This window comes from Leucoraja erinacea, chromosome 12 (assembly GCF_028641065.1).
Source record: "Leucoraja erinacea ecotype New England chromosome 12, Leri_hhj_1, whole genome shotgun sequence".
In the NCBI taxonomy this organism is placed as follows: Eukaryota; Metazoa; Chordata; class Chondrichthyes; order Rajiformes; family Rajidae; genus Leucoraja; species Leucoraja erinaceus.
This window is the reverse complement of record NC_073388.1, coordinates 37,126,041-37,149,705: the sequence shown is the minus strand read 5'-3', so window position 1 is coordinate 37,149,705 and position 23,665 is coordinate 37,126,041. Positions and strand designations below refer to the sequence as shown.

The window sequence follows — 23,665 nt, the reverse complement described above, 5'->3', positions numbered from 1 at the left end:
TTGAGGAAGTGCTTGTAAAATCAAATGGTAACCTGGGCCACTATGAATTCTCAGAGGAGACTCAAGGTGCCAATTCGCCTAATTTTGCTCCCATGTCTTATGTATTTCCGTCACAGCTCTGGATCTTTAAAATGTTGGCAGTCCTGGCTCGCTATGTTATTCTAGTAGATTGTTTGTTGTTCAAGATTCCAGCATCTGCATTTGCTTTTGGCTCCAGAAGTTTCAAGTTCTAATTTGTAGTCTGGTACCAGAAAGTAGCTAGTTTGTATTTCAAGGAGGTACTTCAAATGGCCTTGCTGCTGTATGATTGATTTTTCTTTTCTCTTTCCCCTACCCCTCCCTTCCTCTTATTCTGATACAGTTGCTGCAGCCCAAGCACAAGCAGATGAAAGAAGAAGCCAAAGTGTAAATAGTCCAGTACTTGCTGATCCACCACCAGTCATTGTGAAGGCACCAACCAAACCAGGTACCTACAGCACTGCTGAACACCGATGGCAACATTCCTGAGATGGCAATGTCAAACTGTGGGACAATGTACCCTCTGTGGCACTTTCATCCCATGTTTGTAATCCCCTTTGTAGTTGGGGAAATTTGAAAAACATGTATTTATTAATTTACATCATTTTTGTTTTAAATGTACATATTTCTGGGCTCTTGGCTTCACAAGCAAGGCCAGCGATTATATCCTATCCCTAACTGCCATTGAGATGGTGGTGGTGAGCTGCCTCTTAAACCCCCACAGTCCTTCAGAGGAAGCTGCTCCTAAATGGCTCCTAAATGGGTTGATTTTGAGAAGTTGCATTGATGCACAGTGGCACAGCTGGTAGACCTTCTGCCTCACAGCATCAGAGACCTGGGTTTGATCCTAACCTTGGGTGCTGTCAGTGTGTGCGTGTGGAGTTTGCATGCTCTCCTTGTGACCACGTGGGTTTCCTCCGGGTACTCCAGTTTCCTCCCACATCCGAAAGATTTGCGGGTTTGTAGGTTAATTTGCCCTCTGTAAAATTGTTGCTAGTGTCTAAGGAGCAGATATGAAAGCGGGATAATATAGAAATAGTGTGAAAGGGTAGGGAAGAACTGCAGATGTTGGCTTAAATCGAAGGTAGACACAAAAAGCTGGAGTATCTCAGCGGGTCAACCAGCACCTCTGGAGAGAAGGAATGGGTGACGTTTTGGGTCGAGACCCTTCTTCAGACTGAAGAAAGGTCTCGACCCTGAAAGTCACTCATTCCTTCTCTCCAGAGATGCTGCCTGACCCGCTGAGATACTCTACCTTTTTGTGTCTAGTGTGAACAGGTGATTGGTTGTTGGCATGGACTCGGTGGGTTGAAGGGTCTGTTTCCATGCTGTATCTTGAAACTGAACTAAATACAAGAGGATCTAGTAACACAGGATCTTAGTTAGAACTGAGGTGCATTGGAGTTCTTTCTCAGCTGCTGGGTCTCTGGAATTCTCTATCCTGGTGGGTAGTGGAGGTTTTTAAAGAGGTTACTGATGAATATTTGAAAGATTGGGGAATTCAAGGCTAAGGGAACTTGGCGCAGAAGAGAGCAGGGACAGATTGGCATGATCATATTGAATGGCGGGGCAGGCTTGAAGGGCCAGGTAGTCTTCTTATTTTCTTGACTGAGATGCCATCCATGACATTGTACCTTTGATCTGATTGCTCCTTGGAAAGCACAAACATCTATCGGTTATTTAAAATAAGTAAATATACATCCTCCATCCAACTCCATGCATTGTCTGATCAACTATTGTCCCAATTGGATTTCTCACCAGAGTTTCATTCACCACACCCAATCTGATAGCCCAGTAATTTCTAATGACATGAAGGCATGTCCAATAATGCAAATATTGTACGTACATTTCTACTGTTAAGACTAAATCAAATCTTAATTGAACAGATTATTCTTTCTGTGTAACACACTGTCTTCTCTTAACAGTAATAGATGGCTCAATGTTAAAGACTGTTGAGAGACAGCGATTAGCCAAGGCACGGAGAGAAGAAAAGGAAAAGGAGATAGGTAAGTGATAGTTCAAGTTCTCATCAGGGGAATCTTTGGCTGATCTCCCATATCTTTCAGGAGGAGCATACCACTACCCTAACTGCTATCCTGACAACAATCAGGACAACAGTCCTGAGGTTATTTAGATCGACTTTGCCTTGTCTTAAACTGCTCGGCAATATCGAAAGCTCTCGGTATAAAGCCTCAGCACTTATCACTCAAACACTGCACTTGTAACTCCAGTGTTTTCTCCCAGGGATGTTAAGAGTCTGAGCACACTGCCCAAGAGAGTGGTGAAAGCAGAGACCCTCAGAACAGTTGAGGAGTATCTGAGCAAGAACTTGAATTGCAAGGTCACAGACCAAGTGCTGGTAACTGGAATCTTTATAGATGGCTGCCCGATGGCCTGTCTGGAGAGGATGTCCCAATGAGTCTTTTCCTATGCTGTATGATTCTCAAAAGATCTCTTCCATCAGCTTCCTCAAAAGATCTCTTCCATCAGCTTTTAGTAAGCTGTCCTTGAATGACTCTGTCCCGGTTTGTTTTGATGACGCCCTGTGAAGCCCTTGAGATGTTTGGCTAAAAGGCAATATAAATAATAGTAGTAATAATAGTTGTGGAATGTCTGTTATGCACTAATCTTAGAAGTGTGAAATGTATCATTTTAGCATTTATGCTTCCTTAATATATTTAGTGACTTGTACAGTAATTAATTCCTTACTCCTATGTCATCAGCTGTGAAAGAATATCAACTGCTAGAGAAAGAGAAGAAAGCACGACTTCAGTACGAGAAGCAAGTGGAAGAACGACAGAAGAAATTGGATGAACAAAGGCAAAAGGAGCAACAGAAGCGAGTTGCAGTGGAAGAGAAGAGGAAACAAAAGCAGGAGGAGGAAAAGGTGAGTCACAAAGCTATAGGTTGAATGTGAGGTGGTCCACCAATGGTCAGGGACCACACCTCATACTGCACCCACCCTCCGTCTCGCCCAGTGTCCTCAAGCGGTGAGTGCCAGTGATGTCAGAGGCAGAGGGGTGACCTGATAGAAGTATATAAAATTGAGAGGAATAGATAAGGTATATTCAAACATTTTCTCATGCTGGGAATGTCAAATATTTGAGTGCACAAGATTAAGATATGGATGGAAGTTTAAAGACGGGTTCTAGAGTGTTTGGTGCTTAGAATTCGCTATCTGGGAGGTTGTGGAAATGGATATAATAACAAATGTTAAGAGATATTCAGATGGACACATGAACGGGTGGACACAGGACACAGAGAGAAACAGACCTCGCATAGGCAGATGGGATTAGTTTACATTGGCATCATGGTCGACGCGAACATTGTGTACTGTGCTTTCTTGTATGTGTTCAATTTAAAAACCTATATCCGCCGTGCATTTCTGTAAGTGGATTCCCATCAAAGTAACTCAGAAGTATGTAGTTTGTCAGCTTGTGCATTTTCACCCTCTTCTTGAAACTTATAGGAACGCTATGAAGCTGTGTTGCGACGCACATTAGAACGGAGCCAGCGCTTGGAGCAGAGACAAAAAAGGTGGTCCTGGGGAGGAGCTATGTCAACTGAGATGGAATCCTCAAATGGTAAATGCCCCTTTTACATGGAGAAACCTCTGGAGAAATACTTTCCAGTATTTTTGCCATATGTACAAATAACCTCAAGTACTGTATAATATTTGTTTGAACTAGCTAATAGCCAGTAATGTGAATTTTATTTACAGGATGTGTTTAGTTCTCAAATACACTTGAATTTATATGGGAAGATTAGCTTGTCCTTGGCCGAAGTGAAGGCAGAATCCATAATTGAGAAAGGGTATTGCTGGCAGTTTGTTTTCCCTGGAAGGTCCATCAGTCTGACCAGTTGCAGGTGAATCTTACTGTCCCAGAAGTGGAAAAATCCTGGGAAAGCTTGAAAAAATATTAATTTGCTAGTCATCGATAAGTTTTTTTGTTTATCACTTTATCAAAATAAAGTATTGCACTGTTGTTTATAAAATCAGCCCAAACTCTTCCGTGACAATTGACACTTGCACAAAACAATTTGGTTTCTTTTTCACACGTGTCTGTTTCAGCAGGCCGAGAGCTTTGCTTCTCTACGTGCAACACAAACTTATCTCAGTACAACTTCTGTCAAGTACAAGAAAGCATGTGCGTGAAGTTTGGGATTGTATTTATAGGGAGGAGGAAAACAATCAAGTAAAGCCGGAAACCATGACTTTGTCTGTGGGGGCTGGGGAGGAGTAGGGAAGCCGTGCTCTGTAACATGGGATAGGGTTGTTGAGCAATGCGGAAAGAAGCTAGGTTCTCGGGGTCAGAAACGGCCATCTTGCTCCCAATCCTGTTTCCCTTGTTCAGTTCTTCCCATCACTAATCACCTCATTCCCAGTTTTTATGCCACTGATATTTGTTTGTCTTGGTTACCTTTTCTTAAATGATGAATTCTCTTTTGTTTAGGTGTTCCTACCAGTTCCTTAACTCCATCTCTCAATCTGTCCGACTGCCCCCCTCCTTCCTCAGACTCTCAGACTTCCACTGAAGATGGTTCTGGTATCAGAAGTTTGAACCAACTTTCTGAAAAATTATATTAATCTTTAATGTGCTAATGGATGTTGCAAACTAACGTTTTTAGTGGTGGCTGTAAGGGGAGGCCTATCTCGATCACTGCTGGCATGTAGTGCTTGCTTCATTCCTTTGAAATATTTGGGCATGGATGTGTACCTGGTGTGTAGGAATTGTAAAGTGAGATGTTATCCTGGAAGTATTGACTTGGATTTGCATGCAGCTGTTGGCAAAAATGTACAGCATAGAGGAAGGCCATTCAGTCCGTCTTGTCCATGCCAACTTAATAATGGTTAGAAAACCTCCCCCATTTCCAATAAAATCAGATAATACTATTGGGTTGAGGGTTATAGTGAACAGGAAAGTGGTATGGACAAGATCAGCCACTGAAAATCAGAAAAGTTGCTGATGCTGGAAATATGAAGGAAAATGTACAGGAAAATACTCAGCTGTCTGACAGCATCTGAGGAGAGAGAAATAGTTAACATTTCGGGTCCGTGATCCTGGTCTCCACCCCATTACCAGCATTCCCCTTCACTCCATACCTACTCTATCTACAACGTAAACAATTATTATTATTTTGCCATTGTGATTAAGTGTCCTTGATGGATTGTCAACTGCTTTTCTCAGATGTTGCCTGGCCTGCTGAACATTTCCAGCATTGTTTTATGTACAATCAGCCATTAACCTATTGAACAGCGGTGCAAACTGGAGAGGCCATCAGTTGACTCCTGCTCCTTTTTCCTCTGTTCTAAAACCATAAACTACTCTTCACAAATCAACTAAATTAGTTTGGAGAAATTTAACTGTTGCAAGCTGCTTCATCAAGAGTGTGCTTTCAGGATAAGATTTTCAGGATAAGATCTCTTGCATGCATGGTCTGTTTTAAAATTCCAGAAACATTTTTTCTTGACTCAGTTGGACTCTTCTTTCCTGTAGCTATAGACAAACACTCCACTTCCAGTGGGAATCTCATGAAGCAAGCAGGGCCAGTAATGAGTAAGCGATTGTCTTCCTCCTCAACAGCTCTCCCAAGTTCTCCTGACAAAGGTGAGTGCCCTGTGCCTGTCTAGCAAGTGCAGATATTCCAAATGTGTCACAACCTAGCTTTAAAGCATGGTATTGATTTTCAACAGATGGGCGTCATGAGTTTGGAATATGTGCCTTTGACACTGGGTGGCACCGATGAACAACGGTAAACTGCGTCCTCTCAAAGTCAGGCTGAATCGTTAAATCAGTGATTGCAAAAATTGATCTGGTTGCTTGGGATGAGTGGGCCAACATTAAGGACTTGCACTGGGCTCCTCCATCCATATAAATGGGTGAAACTTTCTAGTTTTTGGGACGATGAGGGCTGACTGGAATTAGCTTCTGCTGATGTTTTAAAAGGCAAATATCTTTAAACTGTTTCCCTAACTGATACTAAATGTGCAAGTCACTAATGATGGACCTATTTGCCTTTACCTTAGGGGATGAATCAGTTCCCATATACTGTTGACCATTTTCTGAAAGTATCGACTGCTGTGACATTGAGTAGTTTATATTGGCTGTAACCCCAACATTCTTGCTATTGAGGGATACACTGTAGGTTTACAAGGTTAATTCCCAGGATGGCGGGACTGTCATATGCTGAGAGAATGGAGCGGCTGGGCTTGTATACTCTGGCGTTTAGAAGGATGAGAGGGGATCTTATTGAGCCACATAAGATTATCAAGGGTTTTGACACGCTAGAGGCAGGAAACATGTTCCCAATGTTGGGAGAGTCCAGAACCAGGGGCCACAGTTTAAGAATAAGGGATAAACCATTTAGGAAGGAGACGAGGAAACACTTTTTCTCACAGAGTTTTGAGTCCGAGTCTGCGAGTCCGTGGAATACCCTGCCTCAGAGGGCGGTGGAGGCCAGTTCACTTTCAAGAGAGAGCTAGATGAGGCTCTTAAAGATAGTGGAGTCGGGGAATATGGGGAGAAGGCAGGAACGGGATACTGATTGGGGATGATCAGCCATGATCACATTGAATGGCGGTGCTGGCTCGAAGGGCCGATTGACCTACTCCTGCACCTATTGACTATTGTCCATATAGTTTGACCCATAGACTTTCCAAAATCTTGAATTGTTTAATTTTCCAAGCGTTGCTAAATGTGCCCTTAAATTAGGACAATGATCAGTGCAGTTGTGCTGATTTCAGTAAAATGGTTCAAGTATTTGTCCTTGCTGCTGTGGTGTAAAGCTGTTTCTTTTCAATCTTTCAGATTTACAGGCGCTCGCTTGGAAAAAAAATACTAATTGACTTTAAAAATCTTTAGTACATCTGATTACCAACCATGAGTTTTCTTTTTATCTAACAATCTAATTAACTTGGAATGAGCACTTTGTTTTAAAGTTATTGCCTTATTGTATTCAAACTAATTCAATCAATTTTTCTATGCATTTAGAACTTTCTATTTGAATACAATTTACTTTAATTTTTTTAATCTTATTAAAAACACACCTAATGATCCAATCACACCAATGTGTACCTCAAACAGATGATCGATATTGGGCATCACTGTACTGATTAGACAGAAGCATGTTCATTAGGATTGTGATTGGGTTTATGTGGTGGTTGTGGGAGCCTGTACTGATGTGCCTGCACAAAACTAAAATCACTTGGTTAACCCCTACTGTTCAAAATGTTGCATGAAAGTCAGAGATGAGCATTTCTCTGGCTCTTTATATATCCCTTTCATAATGTTCCAAAGTATTTCACACCTAATTGTGCTTTTAAGATGGAGGCACAAGGGCCGACAGATGTTGGAGTCGGGCAGCAGCCATGAAAGCAAAGGAATGGGTGACAGTTTGGGTAAAGACCCGGCATCAGGTCTTCAGTTCCTCTGGTAGTAAATTATCTATAAGATCATTTACTACCCTAACATTCTTATGTTGCAGGGAACCAGTCCCACCTTATCCAGACAATATTCCTGTGAATTGTTTCTATATTGTCTCTCGCTCAATCACATCCTTCCTTTCACATGGCAAGCTAAACAGCACATACTCCACATGCAGCTTAATCGAAGATTTGTACAAATGTAGCATGACGTCCCAATTCTACACTCAATTTCATGGCAGATAAAACCAAGTGTACAATAGGCCTTCGTCAACACTATCTACCAGCATTGCCATCTCCAGGGAGCTATGTACTTGTCGTGCTAGGTCGCGCTGTTCAATAACATATCCCAGGGCTTGACATTTTGCGAAGGGAAACCGGTTAAATTTCCCAGTTGGGATACTGAGTTGGATGATCAGCCATGATCATATTGAATGGCGGTGCAGGCTCGAAGGGCCGAATGGCCTACTCCTGCACCTATTTTCTATGTTTCTATGATTTAGATCTTGTAGCTTCAGCCCACCACCACCTTCACTGTCCATCACACACCTGTTTTGATGTCTTCTGTTAGCTGTGCTAATTATTGATAGTACCTGTATTCCAGGTTTTTGTGAGTCATGTGCCGGGCACCCTGATATCTCTGCATCTCATAGCTCTGCAAAATCTTACCATTCCGTTTAGAGATACAGCATGGAAACAGGCCCTCTGACCCACCAAGTCCACGTTGATCACTGATCACTCATTTACATTAGTTGCATGTTATCCCACTTATCAAATCCTTACATACTAGGGGCAATTTTATAGAGGCTAATTAACCTACGAACCTGCATGTCTTTGGTCTGTGGAAGGAAACCAGAGCACCCGGAGGAAATGAATGCGGTCACATGGAAACTCACATGGCAAACTGTGCAGAATTTAGATCTCTGGAGCTGTGAGGCAGCTGCTCTACCAGCCATTCAAAGAGCTTCACTTACCATGTCCCCATTCACTGAACCTATCTGTTTTCTTCTGCAGCATCCTCATGTTCTTTTCACAATTTGCTTTGTTATTAGCAAATTCACAGCCACACCTCTGGTGCCGCCTTCCAACTCATTTAATAAATTGTGAAAAGTTGAGATGACAGCACTGATCCCTTTGACACACCCCTCATTGCTCTTTACCAACCTGTGGAGTACTAGCTTGTGCCAGCTGTCTTCTGTTCAACCAGTCTTACATAAAACCTTTAGCTCAGTCTGAAGAAGGGTTTTGGCCCGAAACGTCGTCTATTTCCTTCGCTCCATAGATGCTGCTGCACCCGCTGAGTTTCACCAGCATTTTTGTGTACCTTACATAAACATCGAACAGTCTTTCCACCCACAATTCCATTCTGTACACGATTACAAGTTAAACTAAGCTCCCCTGTCTCTGAGTGTTATCCACTGTTGCCTCCTGCACCACGGCATTTGAAGAGCTTCAATAAATTGACCAAGTATGATTTTCCTTTCTCAAACTTTGACCTTGCCCAATTATCTTGATGCTTTTGCTAACTGCTGCTATAGCACCATTAATACTAACTCGCCCCACCAGATGGCTCTGGCCCCATCTATATCCGAGTCTACAGTTCCCACAATGGCCTCATTGGTCACCTGAGAATGCGCAAGATGAAATGCACACGTCGCCCTCTATCATGAGGTTATGTCTAAGTCAGAGAAGAAGAGCTTCTAATGCTTCTGCAGGGTGGATGCTAATTGAACTGGCCTGAAGTCAGTCATGGAGACAAGCAGCATGGAAACGGGCCCTTTGGCCCATTAAGTCCATATCAACCATCATTCCCACCAACAGGTTCCAAGAGTTCTGCATCCCTCCCTATTTCTGAATCCATATGCACAAGATGTGGAACAGTGCTATACAGCTGTAGGTAGTAGCTACAGTAAACTTCAAGCGTAAACAGGATGAACCAAGATCATTGGGCTCCTGATCTCAAATGCAGGGATGTGCAGAATTCAGCTGTTTAGGAAGTGAGCTCAGACACATGAAGTAAACCTTGGTGAACACTGCTTTTGTCAGTTTGTCATTTGTGTTTTAGTACTGACATACCCTGGCCTGCATGGACGAGATGGGCAGAAGGGCCTGTTTCCGTGCCTATGAGTGGTTTGCATTTACCCTAGGCCGTGGTCTGAATGCTGAACTAGCAAAGCTCCTGTAATCATCCTGACCTCTGGCATAGTCTGGAGTATACTCCTCTTTGTGACTCCATGTGGTTCAGTTTCCTCCCACATCCCAAAGACACTCGGGTTGATAGGTTAATTGACCACTGTAAATTGTCCTGGTGCGTTGGTGAGTAATGGAATCTGGGGTGATTTGAAGGGAACGTGAAAAGACTAAAGTGGTATAAGTGTGGACATGATGCAGATGGATGCTTATTGATCAGTGTGGACTGGGTGAGTCAAGAGAACCATTTTCAAAAAGTTTGCTTCCATAAATCTATTTAAACTAACCTGATTTTGGGGATACATGGGGTTTATGGTGGACAAACAATGTACTTTATCACCTGTTGTTGTTTGAGCTGTTGGACTATTGGGTGCAATCTTCGGACTGCCCCATTAGCGCATTCCCTTGGTGCATCATGAGTGTGTCGCTATCTCTGCACTACCCCTCCTACATTGTGGATCTCACAGCACATTACTGCCTACAGCATAGCACAGCGCTCCCTCTACATATTGCTCCTCCGACAGTGTGGCACTCACTGCATTGTCCCTGTGACAGTACTGTGACGGTGCTCTCCCAGTCCTGCCCCCATGACAGATTATACAATCCTGCACAGTCCTACGGCATGTGTGTGTAATTCCTCCTGCACTGGAGCGTCAGACCAGATCTCTGGAGTCACTTAAACATCCCATGTCCTCACTCAATGCTGACAGTTTGGCATCTTAGGCTAACAGCCGAACTGCTATTCCACAGGAGATTGATGGTTCTATCCTGATAACAAAGTTTTCACTGTATCTTAATATGCATGACAATAATGAACCAAAACCAGTGCCAAGATGTGTTTTCATTCGGTGCATACATTATTCCACTTCAGCATTATCTTCAGCAAATTTTCAGGAATCGCACTTGATTTGATGTTTGTTTGAGAGGTGCAGTGCTGTATTAAAACAATGTGTCGTTAAGCTTCTCGGCTGCCACAGGAAGTGCCAGTCGGGGCCAGCAGGTGCAGAAAATGCTTTCTTGCCTTGTTTAATATGCAAATGTGTTATGTCCAGCCTTCAATAGTCCTTTAAAGAAAAAACATGTTGCCTGGAAGGCGATTCAACGTTGGGCGGATATTTCAATCGAGCTTTTATGTGCTTTTCATCAAAATTAAATCAAAATCCGGCAAGTTTTAAGTTTTGGACATGAGCCCAGAACATTTGGATGCAATCTTTGTTGGTTGGGATGTTTCAATAAATAATGGACAATGCCCTTGATTCTTAGGAGATTCAGCGGAGAAGAAGAGGAGTTCCTCGTTGACTAGATTGGCCAGTAACCCTCGATCGTCTACGCAAGTAGACAAACTCCCAAGAGAAGATCATCAAGGTGGCTGATGATTTGCATCAGGCGTTTCCCCCTGTTTTGTGTCCTAAATGTGAAACATGTCCATGAGCCTAACATTTAATTAATCCAGTATTAATCCCTTATTGACTTGTGTGTCTGTGATGAAACGTTGCACCAGCTGAAGTACATAACATCTCCCATTTCACCAACTATTGCATCTGCTCCAGAGATGAGACTTTCCTTTCCAGGGCCTGAAAATGTTTTCCATTTTCATTCACCATAACTTTCCTTTCACATAATTAATGGAGCACTCAGTGTCCCCTCGATTTCCTCACACCTCAGCACACACATCACCTCAGCCAGAGCGTAGAGTTATGGTTTTCTTCTCGTGTCGCCTCGAGTCCATATTCATTGGATCGAGCTCCATTAGTTCCGTCACTACCGGTAGAATTGCAGCAAGATACACATCTTCCCTTTTCATTCGGGCCATTCCCCCCCTGGTCCATTCTTCTATCTCCATTAGCCATTCCCCTTCTCATGGCACTTTCCCATGCAACTGGGAGAAAGATAGCACACATTATTTTCTCCATCCACGGACCACATACTTTTGCTTGCCTTTCATCCATTTTACACATTGCACTCCATGTTCCATCACTGGAGTAACCAAAAGCCGATTGGAGATTTATTTGCAGGATTTCTATGGTCAGTATATAGAAATACCCCGGAGCTTCCAGTCTCCTGTCACTGAATGCTCTGCTCCATTCCCCAGACTTGTCTTCAGCCACCTCCTACAGTGTTCATCCGATGCCAGGTGTGGGCTTGAACAGCACCTTATCATGTGTTATTGACATTGGGAGTCAGTGGTCACCTGAAATTGTTAAATTTACCATTGTTCTTTTTCTTTTGCCTTCGTGCTGGTCTTTTTTAAAGTAATTGTTATCTTAACAGCTTTGGTCTTCATTAAATTGCAGGCATTCCCTTTATTTTCTCCCAGTCCACATACTGCCACACACCCCCTCCCACTTCCAAAATTCAACATTACGCTTGTTTTCTCAATTTCCTGTTGTGTGAACAGTCTTCGACCTGAAACATCCACCGTTTCTCACCCCAAGTTGCTGCCTGACCTGTTAAGTTTATCCAGCATTCACTGTTTTTGTTTAGGAAAACCTAAAATTCACTTTCTACTGGAGAACCTAAAAAAATGTTCAATTGTTGATCATAATGGCAATGAAGGCCATAGCATTGCCAACAATCTGGCCAGAAACCACGATATAGCTTTGCAAGTGAAAATTAACCACCTTGAGTTTGAAATGTAATTGCACACCACCCTGTTCAAATGTTAAATATTAAATTCTCTAACGGAATGTACTTGCTAATTGATACAGGAAACGGTCCTTAATCAGAGTAATTCTCCTTTAGCTTGAGATCATTTCCAATTTCATATGCAGACTTGTCTGTTGCTGCTTTCTCTAACTGCATTTTACCATTTGATCACAGGAGGCTGTGGCAAGGTTGTGCTTACTGCAGAGTCTCTTGGATTCTGATTGTTGGAGTTGGTCATATCTCCACCCACTGACCCGCAGGTTAACATCATGCATCCACCCCCCTCACGCACACAATGAAGTGTTTGGTAGTGTATGTACTCCGTGTGGCTCTTGCTGTCATATTAATGAGATGCTGACTTAATCACCTTCAGTTTGAACGTGTTTAGCTAGCAGTCATGCTTTTGTTTATTAATGACCAGGCTAGTGTGTTGTGTTTGGGCGCACTGCACCCAATTTAATTACCATTTCTTGGACTTACCATTATTTGCTTAGACTTGTATTGCTTCAGGCAGTAACTTTTTATAACCCTCTCTAGGTTTTGTTTTCAATTAGCATTCACTAACCTACTTAACACATTTTGTCACGTGCATTAACTCTTCTCCCATCTAGCTTCTTTAGCTGAACCATGTTGACTATTTTGATTAATTCCTGTCCCTCAGCTCGACGTTCCCAGAACAGTCCCGTGGAGAGTAGTATAATCAGCCGACTGCTGACGCCCACGCAGGCCTCCTTAGCTAGGAGCAAGAGTGCCACTGCTTTACAAGAAACTGGACAAGGTTTTGCAGGTAATTCTCTTCAACTAAAGACTACATCCCTAATATCCAGGAACTTGCTTCAGGTGACTGATTAACTTGCTTGCCCTCTGACCTTTTGTGCACTTTAGTGTGGGCCAGGCATGAACGACACTGGCATGCACTCGTACTGATGATGACTCTCCCATAAACTGAGATGTCACATGCCAAATTGGGATGGAAGGAAAGGGGAAGTGTAGGGCAGAGCAAAGGTGACAGCAGAGGCATAGGCTGCTGAGAGGTGGGGTAGAGGTGAGTGAGTGGGTAGATAGGGCACTGCGGCAGAGAGGAAGCAGCTAGGAGGGAAATGCGGCGGATGGGGGCCGGTGTTCTTTTGATACTTGATAGCTGACGAGATAGGGAGGTGGTACCTGAGAATTATGTTTAAAAGTCTATAAAATCATTGTTATTGTCCATAACCAATTGAAAGTTCATTTTAAATTTGTTGACTGTTCCTTTTCTCATCCTACCACTGTTTAATATGGTAAACTTAGAATGTAGCAGGCGTAGGTCATTTCTTCCCCCCCTCTGAGGCTGTGCTCCAGTTAGAGTGCTGCCATCCCAGAGATCAGGCTTGTGCAGCTTTCCTTTCATGAGTCTATCCTTTCTTGAGTAAGGAGATGAACATGGTACATAATAATCTAGACGTGGTCTTGCCTAAACTCCGTATAATTGTTTTACGACATCCTCACTGCAGCACTCAAACATCTTGCAATGAAGTTCAACCCGCTTCTTGCCTTCCTAACAGCTTGCTTCACCATTTGCTTTCGGTGCTTGGTATCCAAGAACTCCTGTCCCTTTGATATTAACTTTTGCCAGTAGGTCCTCCCGTTATCTGACTAAAGTAGATGATTCGCATATATCCCCATTAGACTGCAGCCACCATCTATTTGCCCACTCACTCAATTTGTTGAAATTGCATCCTTGTTATAACTCTCCATCCCACTCAAATGTGTGTCTGTGGCAAACTCATTCAATTATTGATTGACATTGTGAATATCTGTGGTGCAAGCACTGTTCCTTGACGTACCCAACTAGTGCGACCAGAGAAAGAGCAATTTTCGGTTGATTACAGGATATTTTCAGTAAACAGATGAGCTGTTAAAATACTGAAAATCCCAATGCAACCTGTTCAGTTATTCGAGCAGTTAAACCGCATAAAGAACTCTGATAGGTTTGTCAAAGATGATTTCCCTTTCATAAATTTGTTGACTGTAATCTTTGCTTTTGTTTTAAGTGTCCTGTTCTCACATCCTTCATAATGTGCTGTAATGTTTTTCCTACTCCATAACTTTCTGTTTCCCTTTTAAACCACGGGGTTACTTTGCCGCACTCTAAGCTGCACGAACCGTTCTGTAACCAGCTGAAATTTGGAAGGTGACGACAGAGGTATCCACAGTTTCCATGCCTGCTGCTTCAGATACCTTGGATGCAGATCATCAGGCGCTTGGGGGTTATCAGTTTTCTCACCATGCAGTATTTTAAAATTTAATTTCCCCTTTTCGTTTAACCAACATGTTTTCATACTTATTTCCAGTTATTCATAAGATGGAATATTTGAGAAGATAATTAAGTAAATGTGGACGCAGCTAATAAAGGAAATGTTATTGGTAACTGTTAGAACTGATCAGTGAGCTGCAGTTTGCAGCATCTGCCCGAGTCATTACCTGCTCCTGTGGACTGCATCCCCGGCACATAAATCTTGTATTTTCCCTCTTACAGATGCGGAAAGACTCTACCTTCTCCATTCCCTGCTTATGTTTCATAATTGCAGTATTTACTTTTCTTTCAGATGATACGAATTATTAGTTAAATGTGAAAATTGGAGAGGAAAAACATGTTTTGAATTGTGAATCTCTGCTTTGTTTTATAGTTTCATGCTGGTATGGCGTTAATGCATTCCCAGACATTTGGTTCCAATATGTTTTATTGCATGTTATATGGGCTCAAACCTGAGTAACTGAGTTGCCGTCAGTGCTTCCTTAGGCCCAGCCGTATGGAATGAGCATACGGCTTTCTTATGCACAAAGGTTTTCAGTGTATCTGCCATCTGTCTGAATATGGAAGGTAGACACAAAATGCTGGAGTAACTCAACAGGACAGGCAGCATCTCTGGAGAGAAGGAATGGGTGACGTTTTAGGTCGATACCTCCCTTTAGACCCTTCTTCAGACTTCAGTTCAGTCTGAAGAAGGGTCTCGACCCGAAACGTCACCCATTCCTACTCCAGAGATTCTGCCTGTCCCGCTGAGTTACTCCAGCATTTTGTGTCTACCTTCAATTTAAACCAACATCTGCAATTCTTTCCTACACATCTTTCTGAATATTCTGATCTGATATGCCACCCCCATTTTTAAAAATAGTTTTGCTTCTTTTTTCTTTTCGGATAGAAGACAGATCGCCTTAATGCGTGTTTAGTCCAAGCTCTGTTACTTTGTTAAAATGGCTCCCCCCCCACCTGGCATTCTGTAGTTTGTAGCAGGAGGTAAATGCATGTGTCTTTGGAGCTCAGCCTGATAGTAATCTGATCCAGCCTGGTGTAGTCACTTTCTCCCCTGAGTCTTCATCTCTGTCTGGCCTGTAATCTGATCCTCTGCAGTCTAATGGCCGTTCCTTCAGAATGTTTAAAAATATTCCTTTCAAATAGTTTAATTACAGGAAATAACATTTGCAAAAAAACCTCGTTTAAGCTGGAAAAGGCATTTATCAGTCTATGTTCACTGATGTTCCACCGTTAGCTGCCATTCTTTATTTTTATTTCATATTTTTAAGAATCCAAAACTAATGCATGAAAATTAATCAGACTTACCTGCATAGATTCCATTTCTCTCTGACTTCTTGTTCAAATACCTGTCCAGATACCTTTTAAATATTGTTACTGTTCCTGCCTCTGTCACCATCTCCGGCGGTTCATTCCAAACGCCAATTACTCTGTGTATGAAATAATTGCCTCTCAGATCCTGTTTAAACCACCTCCCTCTCACCTTAAACCTATTCCCTCTAGTTTTGGACACCCATATCATGCACAGCACACTTTGGCTATCTATTCAATCTATGCCTCTTAATTTTATATACTTCTGCCGTGTCACCTCTCAGCATCCCCTGCAGACAAAACGCACCCAACCTAACTATCCAGTCTTTCTTTATACCTCAATCTCTCCAATCCATGCAAGGTCCTTGTGAATTGTTACCATGAACTGTAACTTAATCACATCATTCCTATTGTGTGCATCTGACTCTTCTAAATTGCAACTCAGTGGAAATATTAGTTAAGGAGATTGGAGTAGATCTGCCAAGATCTTTGCTCTACAGTGCGCTAATCTTGGAGGTTAATTTGATTTGATATTCTGATATGTGTTTGATGTCTTTTTGATGTTCGGATGCTTTAGTTTTTATTGATCGGAGATCTTCCTTGTTTTTTTTTACTGTCTTCAGCATAATTTTAAACCTTTTTTCCAGCTTGGATTTTTAAATTGCTTAGCATGTGACTTTGGCTGCAACATGGAGCCCAACTCTTATACAAACAGTTCAGCTGCTTATTTCTTCCTTGGGGTAGAACTTCTTGAACTGGAATGGTTAGAAGCTGTCTTGGGAGGAGTGCATGGTAAAGGGCACAAAGGGCTACATCAGTTGCATGTCCTCAGTGAGAGCTTCAATGGTTATACACTCATTGAGAAGTTAGCATTGAGCTTTTCATTCAACTATATGGTGATCCTGCAATTTAACATTTAAATATCACTACTTGCTGTTCACAGGGTGACATGGATCACTTTAGTTCTTGAAAGCAAGTTCTCTAATTGCACTTTAATGTCCTGTTTCTTATCTGAATTACTAATCATAGCTTGGTATTTCTGCTGATATTAAAATGTGGCGGTGTACACTTGGCATTTCATTTGTCCTAATGTACGCAATTTCTTTCTCTTCTCCACTTTTTCTTGGACTTTTCTTGCTTTCATGCTTCATATTCTAACTTTTTAGAATCTCATCTCTGTCCTCGTTCAGCTTCAGCTGGCCCTGTGAGTTCCCCCATCAATCCAGCCAACAAGCCTTTGCGTAGCCGCAGTTCTGATCGGCAGAAGTCGATGCCAGGCGCCGATGCTGGAGTACTAACATCGGGTGAGACCACACAGGTACGTCAGTGGGGAAGTGTCGCGCTGCCGTAACTCAAAGCATTTCAATGTGGCCGATGTTCATGCTGTTCATAAACTTCATTAAACTTTTAGTTACTGAGGAAGTTCAGCCAATATCAGACTTTATGGGTCAGCAAGTAAATATGAATATGAATTTATTTATTTATGAATTATAAATTCCCACTGTTCCAAATCAACTTTGAGAGTATTACAGCCAGTGCAGTGCTTGTGAAATGTAGCCATTGTTATGGCCCTGTCTCACAGTGCGAGTTCACCCACGAGTGATCCCGAGTTTAAAACAAATCAAACTCGTGGTAATCACGTAGAATGAACGTAGCGGGAACGTCGGAACTCGTAACGCTAACGGAAGGTACTCAGGAAACTTATTAACTCGTGAAAATCTTTCAACATGATGAAAGATTTCCACAAGTCAAATTTACTCTTGAAGTAAACATTTTTAACTTTTAAACTCGTTGTAAGAACGTAGTAGCCCGTGAGTTTACCGCAGTGACTCGTGAGTCTACCGTGGGCACTCTTTAACTCAGCGGGCCAGGCAGCATCTCTGGCGAGAAGGAATGGGTGACGGGATGACGTTTCTAAAATTCTGCTGCGTCTTTGTGTTACTCCAGCACTGTGTGTTCACTTTTTGTCAACTAGCATCTGCCCTTTCTTGTGTATGACATTATTTGTATCCGTGGCAGTTGATTGTCGCTCCCTTCAGTTTCCCAGGGGGTCGGGACGGGACTGGAGTTGGGAGGGAAAGGTGGGGGGGGGGGGGGGGGGGGGGGGGGGGGGGGGGGGGAGAACAAATATATCAAACACCTAAAATGGACAGCAGAGATGTCTTTGCTATACCGCTACAATAATTTTTACTTCAAGAGTAAATTTGAGTCGTGGAAATCGTCCATCATGTTGAAAGATTTTCACGAGTTAACAAGTTTCCTGAGTACCTGCCGTTAGCGTTACGAGTTCCGACGTTCCCGCTACGTTCATTCTACGTGATTACAACGAGTTTGATTTGTTTTAAACTCGGGATCACTCGTGGGTGGACTCGCACTGTGAGACAGGGCCATAACAATGGCTACATTTCACAAGCACTGCACTGGCTGTAATACTCTCAAAGTTGATTTGTTTTAATCTCGGGATCACTCGTGGGTGGACTCGCACCGTGAGACAGAGGTTTTAGTTTAGGCAGAAAAGTCTGAGGGAGAAATTAACGAGCAGATAATTGCTTTGCTAATATTGGTTGCGGAATAAATATTGATTGGCAAGTGGAAGAGCTCCTCTGCTCTACGAAGGGTGTCATAGCATATATGGCATCTATTGGAGAAGGTAAACAGGATTTTATCTGAAGGACAATTCAGTACAGTGCTTCCATTGATGGGATATAAATCATAGGCTGGAACATAGCTGAAGTTTGGCATAGACACTGTGTGTGGGCTTTAAAGATCTGTTCCTGTACCATATGATTCCGTGAAATTTTACCTTTTCTTTGTACGATAATATAAGCTCAGAAATAAGGTTAGTTCTGGGTGGCAATGTGAACTGTGAAGACGATGTTAGGAGGTTGCAGGGTAACCTGGACAGGTTGAGTGAGTGGGCAGATGCGTGGCAGATGCAGTATACTATAGATACTGGCCCTGCTGAGTGCCCCCCATCCCCCCTGGACTGATTCCCTCTGATGGTCACGTCGCAGTTTATTATTATATATATTTTTTTACATCGGTTGGAAGCTGCATACCAAATCTCGTTGCACTGATGTGCAATGACAATAAAATATATTATTATTATTATTATAAATGTGAGGTTATCCACTTTGGTGGGAAATACAAGGGGGCTGATTATCTCAATGGGGTTAGGTTAGGTAAGGGGGAGGTGCAGCAAGACCTGGGTGTCCTTGTACACCGGTCACTGAAAGTTGGCGTGCAGGTACAGCAGGCAGTGAAGAAAGCTAATGGAATGTTGGCCTTCATAACAAGAGGATTTCAGTATAGGAGTAGAGAGGTTCGTCTGCAGTTTTATAGGGCTCTGGTAAGACCACATCTGGAGTATTGCATACACTTTTGGTCTCCTAATTTGGGGAAGGACATCCTTGTGATTGAGGCAGTGCAGCGTAGGTTCACGAAATTGATCCCTGGGATGGCGGGACTGTCATATGAGGAAAGATTGAAAAGACTAGGGAGTTTAGAAGGATGAGGGGGATCTTATAGAAACTTATAAAAGGACTGGACAACCTAGATGCAGGAAAAATGTTCCCAATGTTGGGTGAATCCAGAACCAGGGGCCACAGTCTTAAAATAAAGAGGAGGCCATTTAAGACCAAGGTGAGAAAATACTTTTTCACCCAGAGAGTTGTGAATTTGTGGAATTCCCTGCCACAGAGGGCAGTGGAGGACAAATCACTGGATGGATTTAATAGAGAGTTACAATTACAATTACAATACCGTTTATTGTCATTTGAACCTCAAATGAAGTTCAAACAAAATTTTGTTTCTGCAGTCATACAATAAGAAAAAACAATTTTACAAGACACACAACAAACTCAATTCACACAAACATCCATCACAATGAATCTCCCCCTCACTGTGATGGAAGGCAAAGTCTTGTCTTCCCCCTGCTCTCCATCCTCTCCCGATGTTAAAGCTCTAGGGGCTAGTGGAATCAAGGGATATGGGGAGAAGGCAGTCACGGGTTATTGATTGGGGATGGTCAGCCATGATCACAATGAATGGTCGAAGGGCCGAATGGCCTCCTCCTGCACCTATTTTCTATGTTTCTATTAAAAGGGAAATGCGGGACTTCAAGTTGAGGTGGGTAGGTGACGAGCAGAAGGAGGAGGTCAAAGTCAAGAATGCAACATTTACCAGAGAGTAGATATTCTAGATTTAGAATATCTGGAGTGAGGCTGATGGGTGTCAAAAGTCAAGTCAAGAATGTTTCATAATCATATATATACTGACAGCAGAACAATAAAATTCTTGCTATGACATAACAAGCCTGTAATTGCAAACAATAACACACAGATAATATATAATCAAAGTAAAATAAATCAATAACTATAATACTAGGTGTACATAATTGTGCAAAAACTAGTCCATAATCTACACAGTCCAACACAGACCACAGAAGTCATATTTGCTGAGGTTAGTGTTATGTAGTGTTCAAGAGCCTGATGGTTACTGAGAAGAATGTGTTGTTGAACCTGATGGTTATGGTTCTCAGACTCTACCACATTTCCGTTGATAGTAATGAGATGAGAGCAGGGCCAAGATAGTGTAGGTCTTTGATGTTGTCTGTGTTTTTGAGGCAGTACCTCCTTTACTTCCCTTCATTGGTGGAAGGAGAGTTTATTACATGACATAATGGTAAATGATTTTTGTTTAAAATTAACAGAACCAAGTCAAAGAAAAGCGCCCTTCATCTCCTGGTTCTACATCAAGCCGTAGACGTTCTCCCTCTCCAAATATAGCAAAGAGACCTGTGTCACCTTCGACTACAGGAGCCCGGAGACCCCCTTCACCATCGACCACAGGAGTAGGGAGATCCCCATCACCGACAACAGTCAAGAGATCAAGTTCGCCGTCAACAGTCAAGTAAATATTCTACATATTAAGAAATTAATTTCTAATGTATAAATGTTGCTCTGCTCTCCAGGTATCTTATAATTCAATGAGCAGATGGAGCTAGTGGGTTTGGAATGTCAGGGGTAATAGCTGGACTTTATCAGTTAATCCCTTTAACAAGCAAGGGCCAGTACAACATAGGAACAGGCCCTTCAGCCCACAAGGTCTGTGCCAACCATGATGACAATTTATAGTAACAGCATAAACGGGCCCATTGGCCCCACCAATGGTTCAATCATACTTTATTGTCACATGTACCTATTGAAATTAATTTTTGCATACAACTTAGTACGTATAACTATATAGGCACATCTTGGATGTTGTACATGTATAAAAATAGCACACTGAGACAGAATACAAGAGTAGACAGATTTGATGCCATTTTCAAGTGCCAGTTGTAAGTGCAGAGGTTGTTAACTTGACCGTGAAGGCCCTTTGTCCTGGCTGTGCTGCAGGGTTGGTCTGGTCAAACCTGGCATTTCTGATCCTCCCCTGCTGCTACTCCGCTTCGTGCAGCTGCAGGTTATATCCTGTCTGTGCACCTGGCCTCTTGGTGTGACGCCTAGTCCAGTCAAGCCTCTGGCTGCTGTAGGCCCTCCAGCGGCCCACACCACCGTCAAGGTGCACTGCACTGCCTCCCTCAGCCGGTCCACTTACTGAGCCTTTGTTCGGACTTCCTCCTCTCGGGGCGAGCAGGGACCGAACTCAGTGGCTTCCCTCTCCGTCGGGTTCTCAGTTCCAGGGCGGGCGAGTCAGGACTCCTGTCAGTGTTTGGCTGCGGCACGCCAGGATCCTTCTCGCAGAGTCCTCACCGACCACCACTCACACGTTCATACCAGTTCTATATTATCCCACTTTGTCATCTGCTTTCTACACACTAAGGGCAATTTACAGAGAGCAGTTGGCCTACAAACCCACACATCTTTGGGATGTAGGGAGGAAACTGGAATGCCCAGAGGAACAGACACAGACAGCTCCCGAGATCAGGATTGAACCAGGGTGTCGGAAGCTGTGACAAAGCACTCCACGGCCCTCAAAGGAATGTTTTTTTTTTCCTCTCCAATGTGGCCCAACTAATGTTTTTTTACAACTGCAACATTAATTCCCGACTCTTTGGTCCATTCCCTGGCTCATGAAGGCAAGCAAACCAACTTCAACAAACTATGGACTTGCATCCAAAGATCCCTCTGTACATCTCTGCTCTTAAGGGTGGTCCTGCCATTCACTGTGAACTTTCCTCTTGCATTTGATCTCCCAAAGTGTAACCCCTCACTCGTATGGATTAAACTGCATCTGCCATTCCTTCACTTGTTTCTAATTGAACTATCCTGTTGCATTCTTTGACTACCTTCCTGACTACCCACAACTCCACCAATGGTTGTGTCGGGTGAAAACTTACACTTTTAATTTTCGGCCAGATTATTTGTATCAAAAACAGATCCCAGTATTGATTCTTGTGGAACGCCACTGGCCACAGACTTCTGATCATACCGACACCTTTAGTCTGGTATGGCCAAGACAAATTTGCATCTGATATATCAACTCGCCATGGATCACATGTGAGTTATTCGTCTGGATTAGCCTAAGATAGGGGACCTTGTCAAATGTTTTATTAAAGTCCATAGAGATGACATCCACTGCACTCCCCTTAGCAGTCATCTCGACCACATCCTCAAATGTTCCCTCATCTCCATCCACTCGAACTTGAACTTATTAGCTTGTTTTGAAAGCTCTGTTGAAGGGTTATCCATTTGAAACACTTGCTTTCCTATCCAAGGATGCTGTGCCCTGCTCAGCATTTCCTGCACTTTCTCATTTTATTTAACTTTTACAATATCTGTTTTTTAGTTTCCAGAAAATGGCATTAGATTTACAATTAAAACACAAAATACTTATGCTATAACACCAGGATAAGCTCTCAACTAAAAAAAACCAAGCCCAAAGCCAAAGTATTATCTAACTATCTAACTAAATATACCAACTTGCAATAAATCCATAATGTTTGAGATAAAGATCCATCATTTATTTATTTGCCTCTGTACTCCACAATTTGAGATTTGCAATAGAAATAAAATCACATGTGGTTAAAGTGCACATTGTCAGATTTTAACAAAGGTTATTTTTACACATTTTGATTTCACCACGTAGAAATTACAGCAGTATTTATATAGTCCTGTCCCCCCCCCCCCCCCATTGCAGGCTCCATAATGTTTGGGGCACATCAATGTCACGTAAATGAAAGTAGTCGTGTTTAGTATTTGTTTGCATATCCTTTGCATGCAATGACTACTCGAAGTCTGATTCATGGACATCCCTCTGGTGATGCTCTGCCATGCCTGTTTTGCAGCCATCTTTAGCTTATGCTTGTTTTGGAGGGGCTAATCCTCTTCAGTTTTCTCTTCAGCATATAAAAGACTCTCAGCACCTAGTCTTTCCTCCAATCTTTCCATTACCTTTGCAAACTTTTATTGCTGTTTATCAACCTGAGGACTAAAGTTGTGCCTATGAAAGTCAAATAAGCCATTATGAGAACTGTTATACATTATCCTGTTATACATTAGCCAAACCTTTCGCTTGCCAAAATCAACTGTTTGGATCTAAGAAGAAAGCAAGCACTGGTGAGCTTATTATCGCAAAGGGACACTAGCAGGCCAAGGAAGACCTCCACAACTGATAGAAGAATTCTCTCTAAAATAAAGAAAAATCCCCAAACACCTGTCCGACAGATCAGAAACACTCTTCAGGAGTCGGGTGTGGATTTGTTAATGACCACTGTCCGTAGAAGACTTCATGAACAGAAATACAGAGGCTACACTACAAGATGCAAACCACTGGTTATCCGC

At 42.6% G+C, this 23,665-nt stretch overlaps 1 protein-coding gene across 7 annotated transcripts in view; it reads left to right on the top strand.

Moving 5' to 3' along the window:
- The first annotated feature begins 288 nt into the window (after positions 1–288).
- The window catches only part of map7d3 (MAP7 domain containing 3), a 51,209-nt gene continuing 27,832 nt past the window's right edge, over positions 289–23,665 (top strand). Inside the window, exons 1-10 of one of the 7 annotated variants that reach the window (XM_055643948.1) lie at positions 289–466; positions 1,944–2,024; positions 2,742–2,905; positions 3,488–3,602; positions 4,473–4,565; positions 5,517–5,627; positions 10,895–10,996; positions 12,939–13,064; positions 17,072–17,199; positions 20,593–20,792. In XM_055643948.1, coding sequence (XP_055499923.1) covers positions 304–466; positions 1,944–2,024; positions 2,742–2,905; positions 3,488–3,602; positions 4,473–4,565; positions 5,517–5,627; positions 10,895–10,996; positions 12,939–13,064; positions 17,072–17,199; positions 20,593–20,792 — 1,283 coding nt within the window. In that variant the 5' untranslated portion in view covers positions 289–303. Of the gene's footprint in view, positions 467–1,943; positions 2,025–2,741; positions 2,906–3,487; positions 3,603–4,472; positions 4,566–5,516; positions 5,628–10,894; positions 10,997–12,938; positions 13,065–17,047; positions 17,200–20,592; positions 20,793–23,665 lie in introns of all 7 variants that reach the window. The other 6 variants (XM_055643945.1, XM_055643949.1, XM_055643950.1 and 3 more) reach the window with 6 other exon arrangements.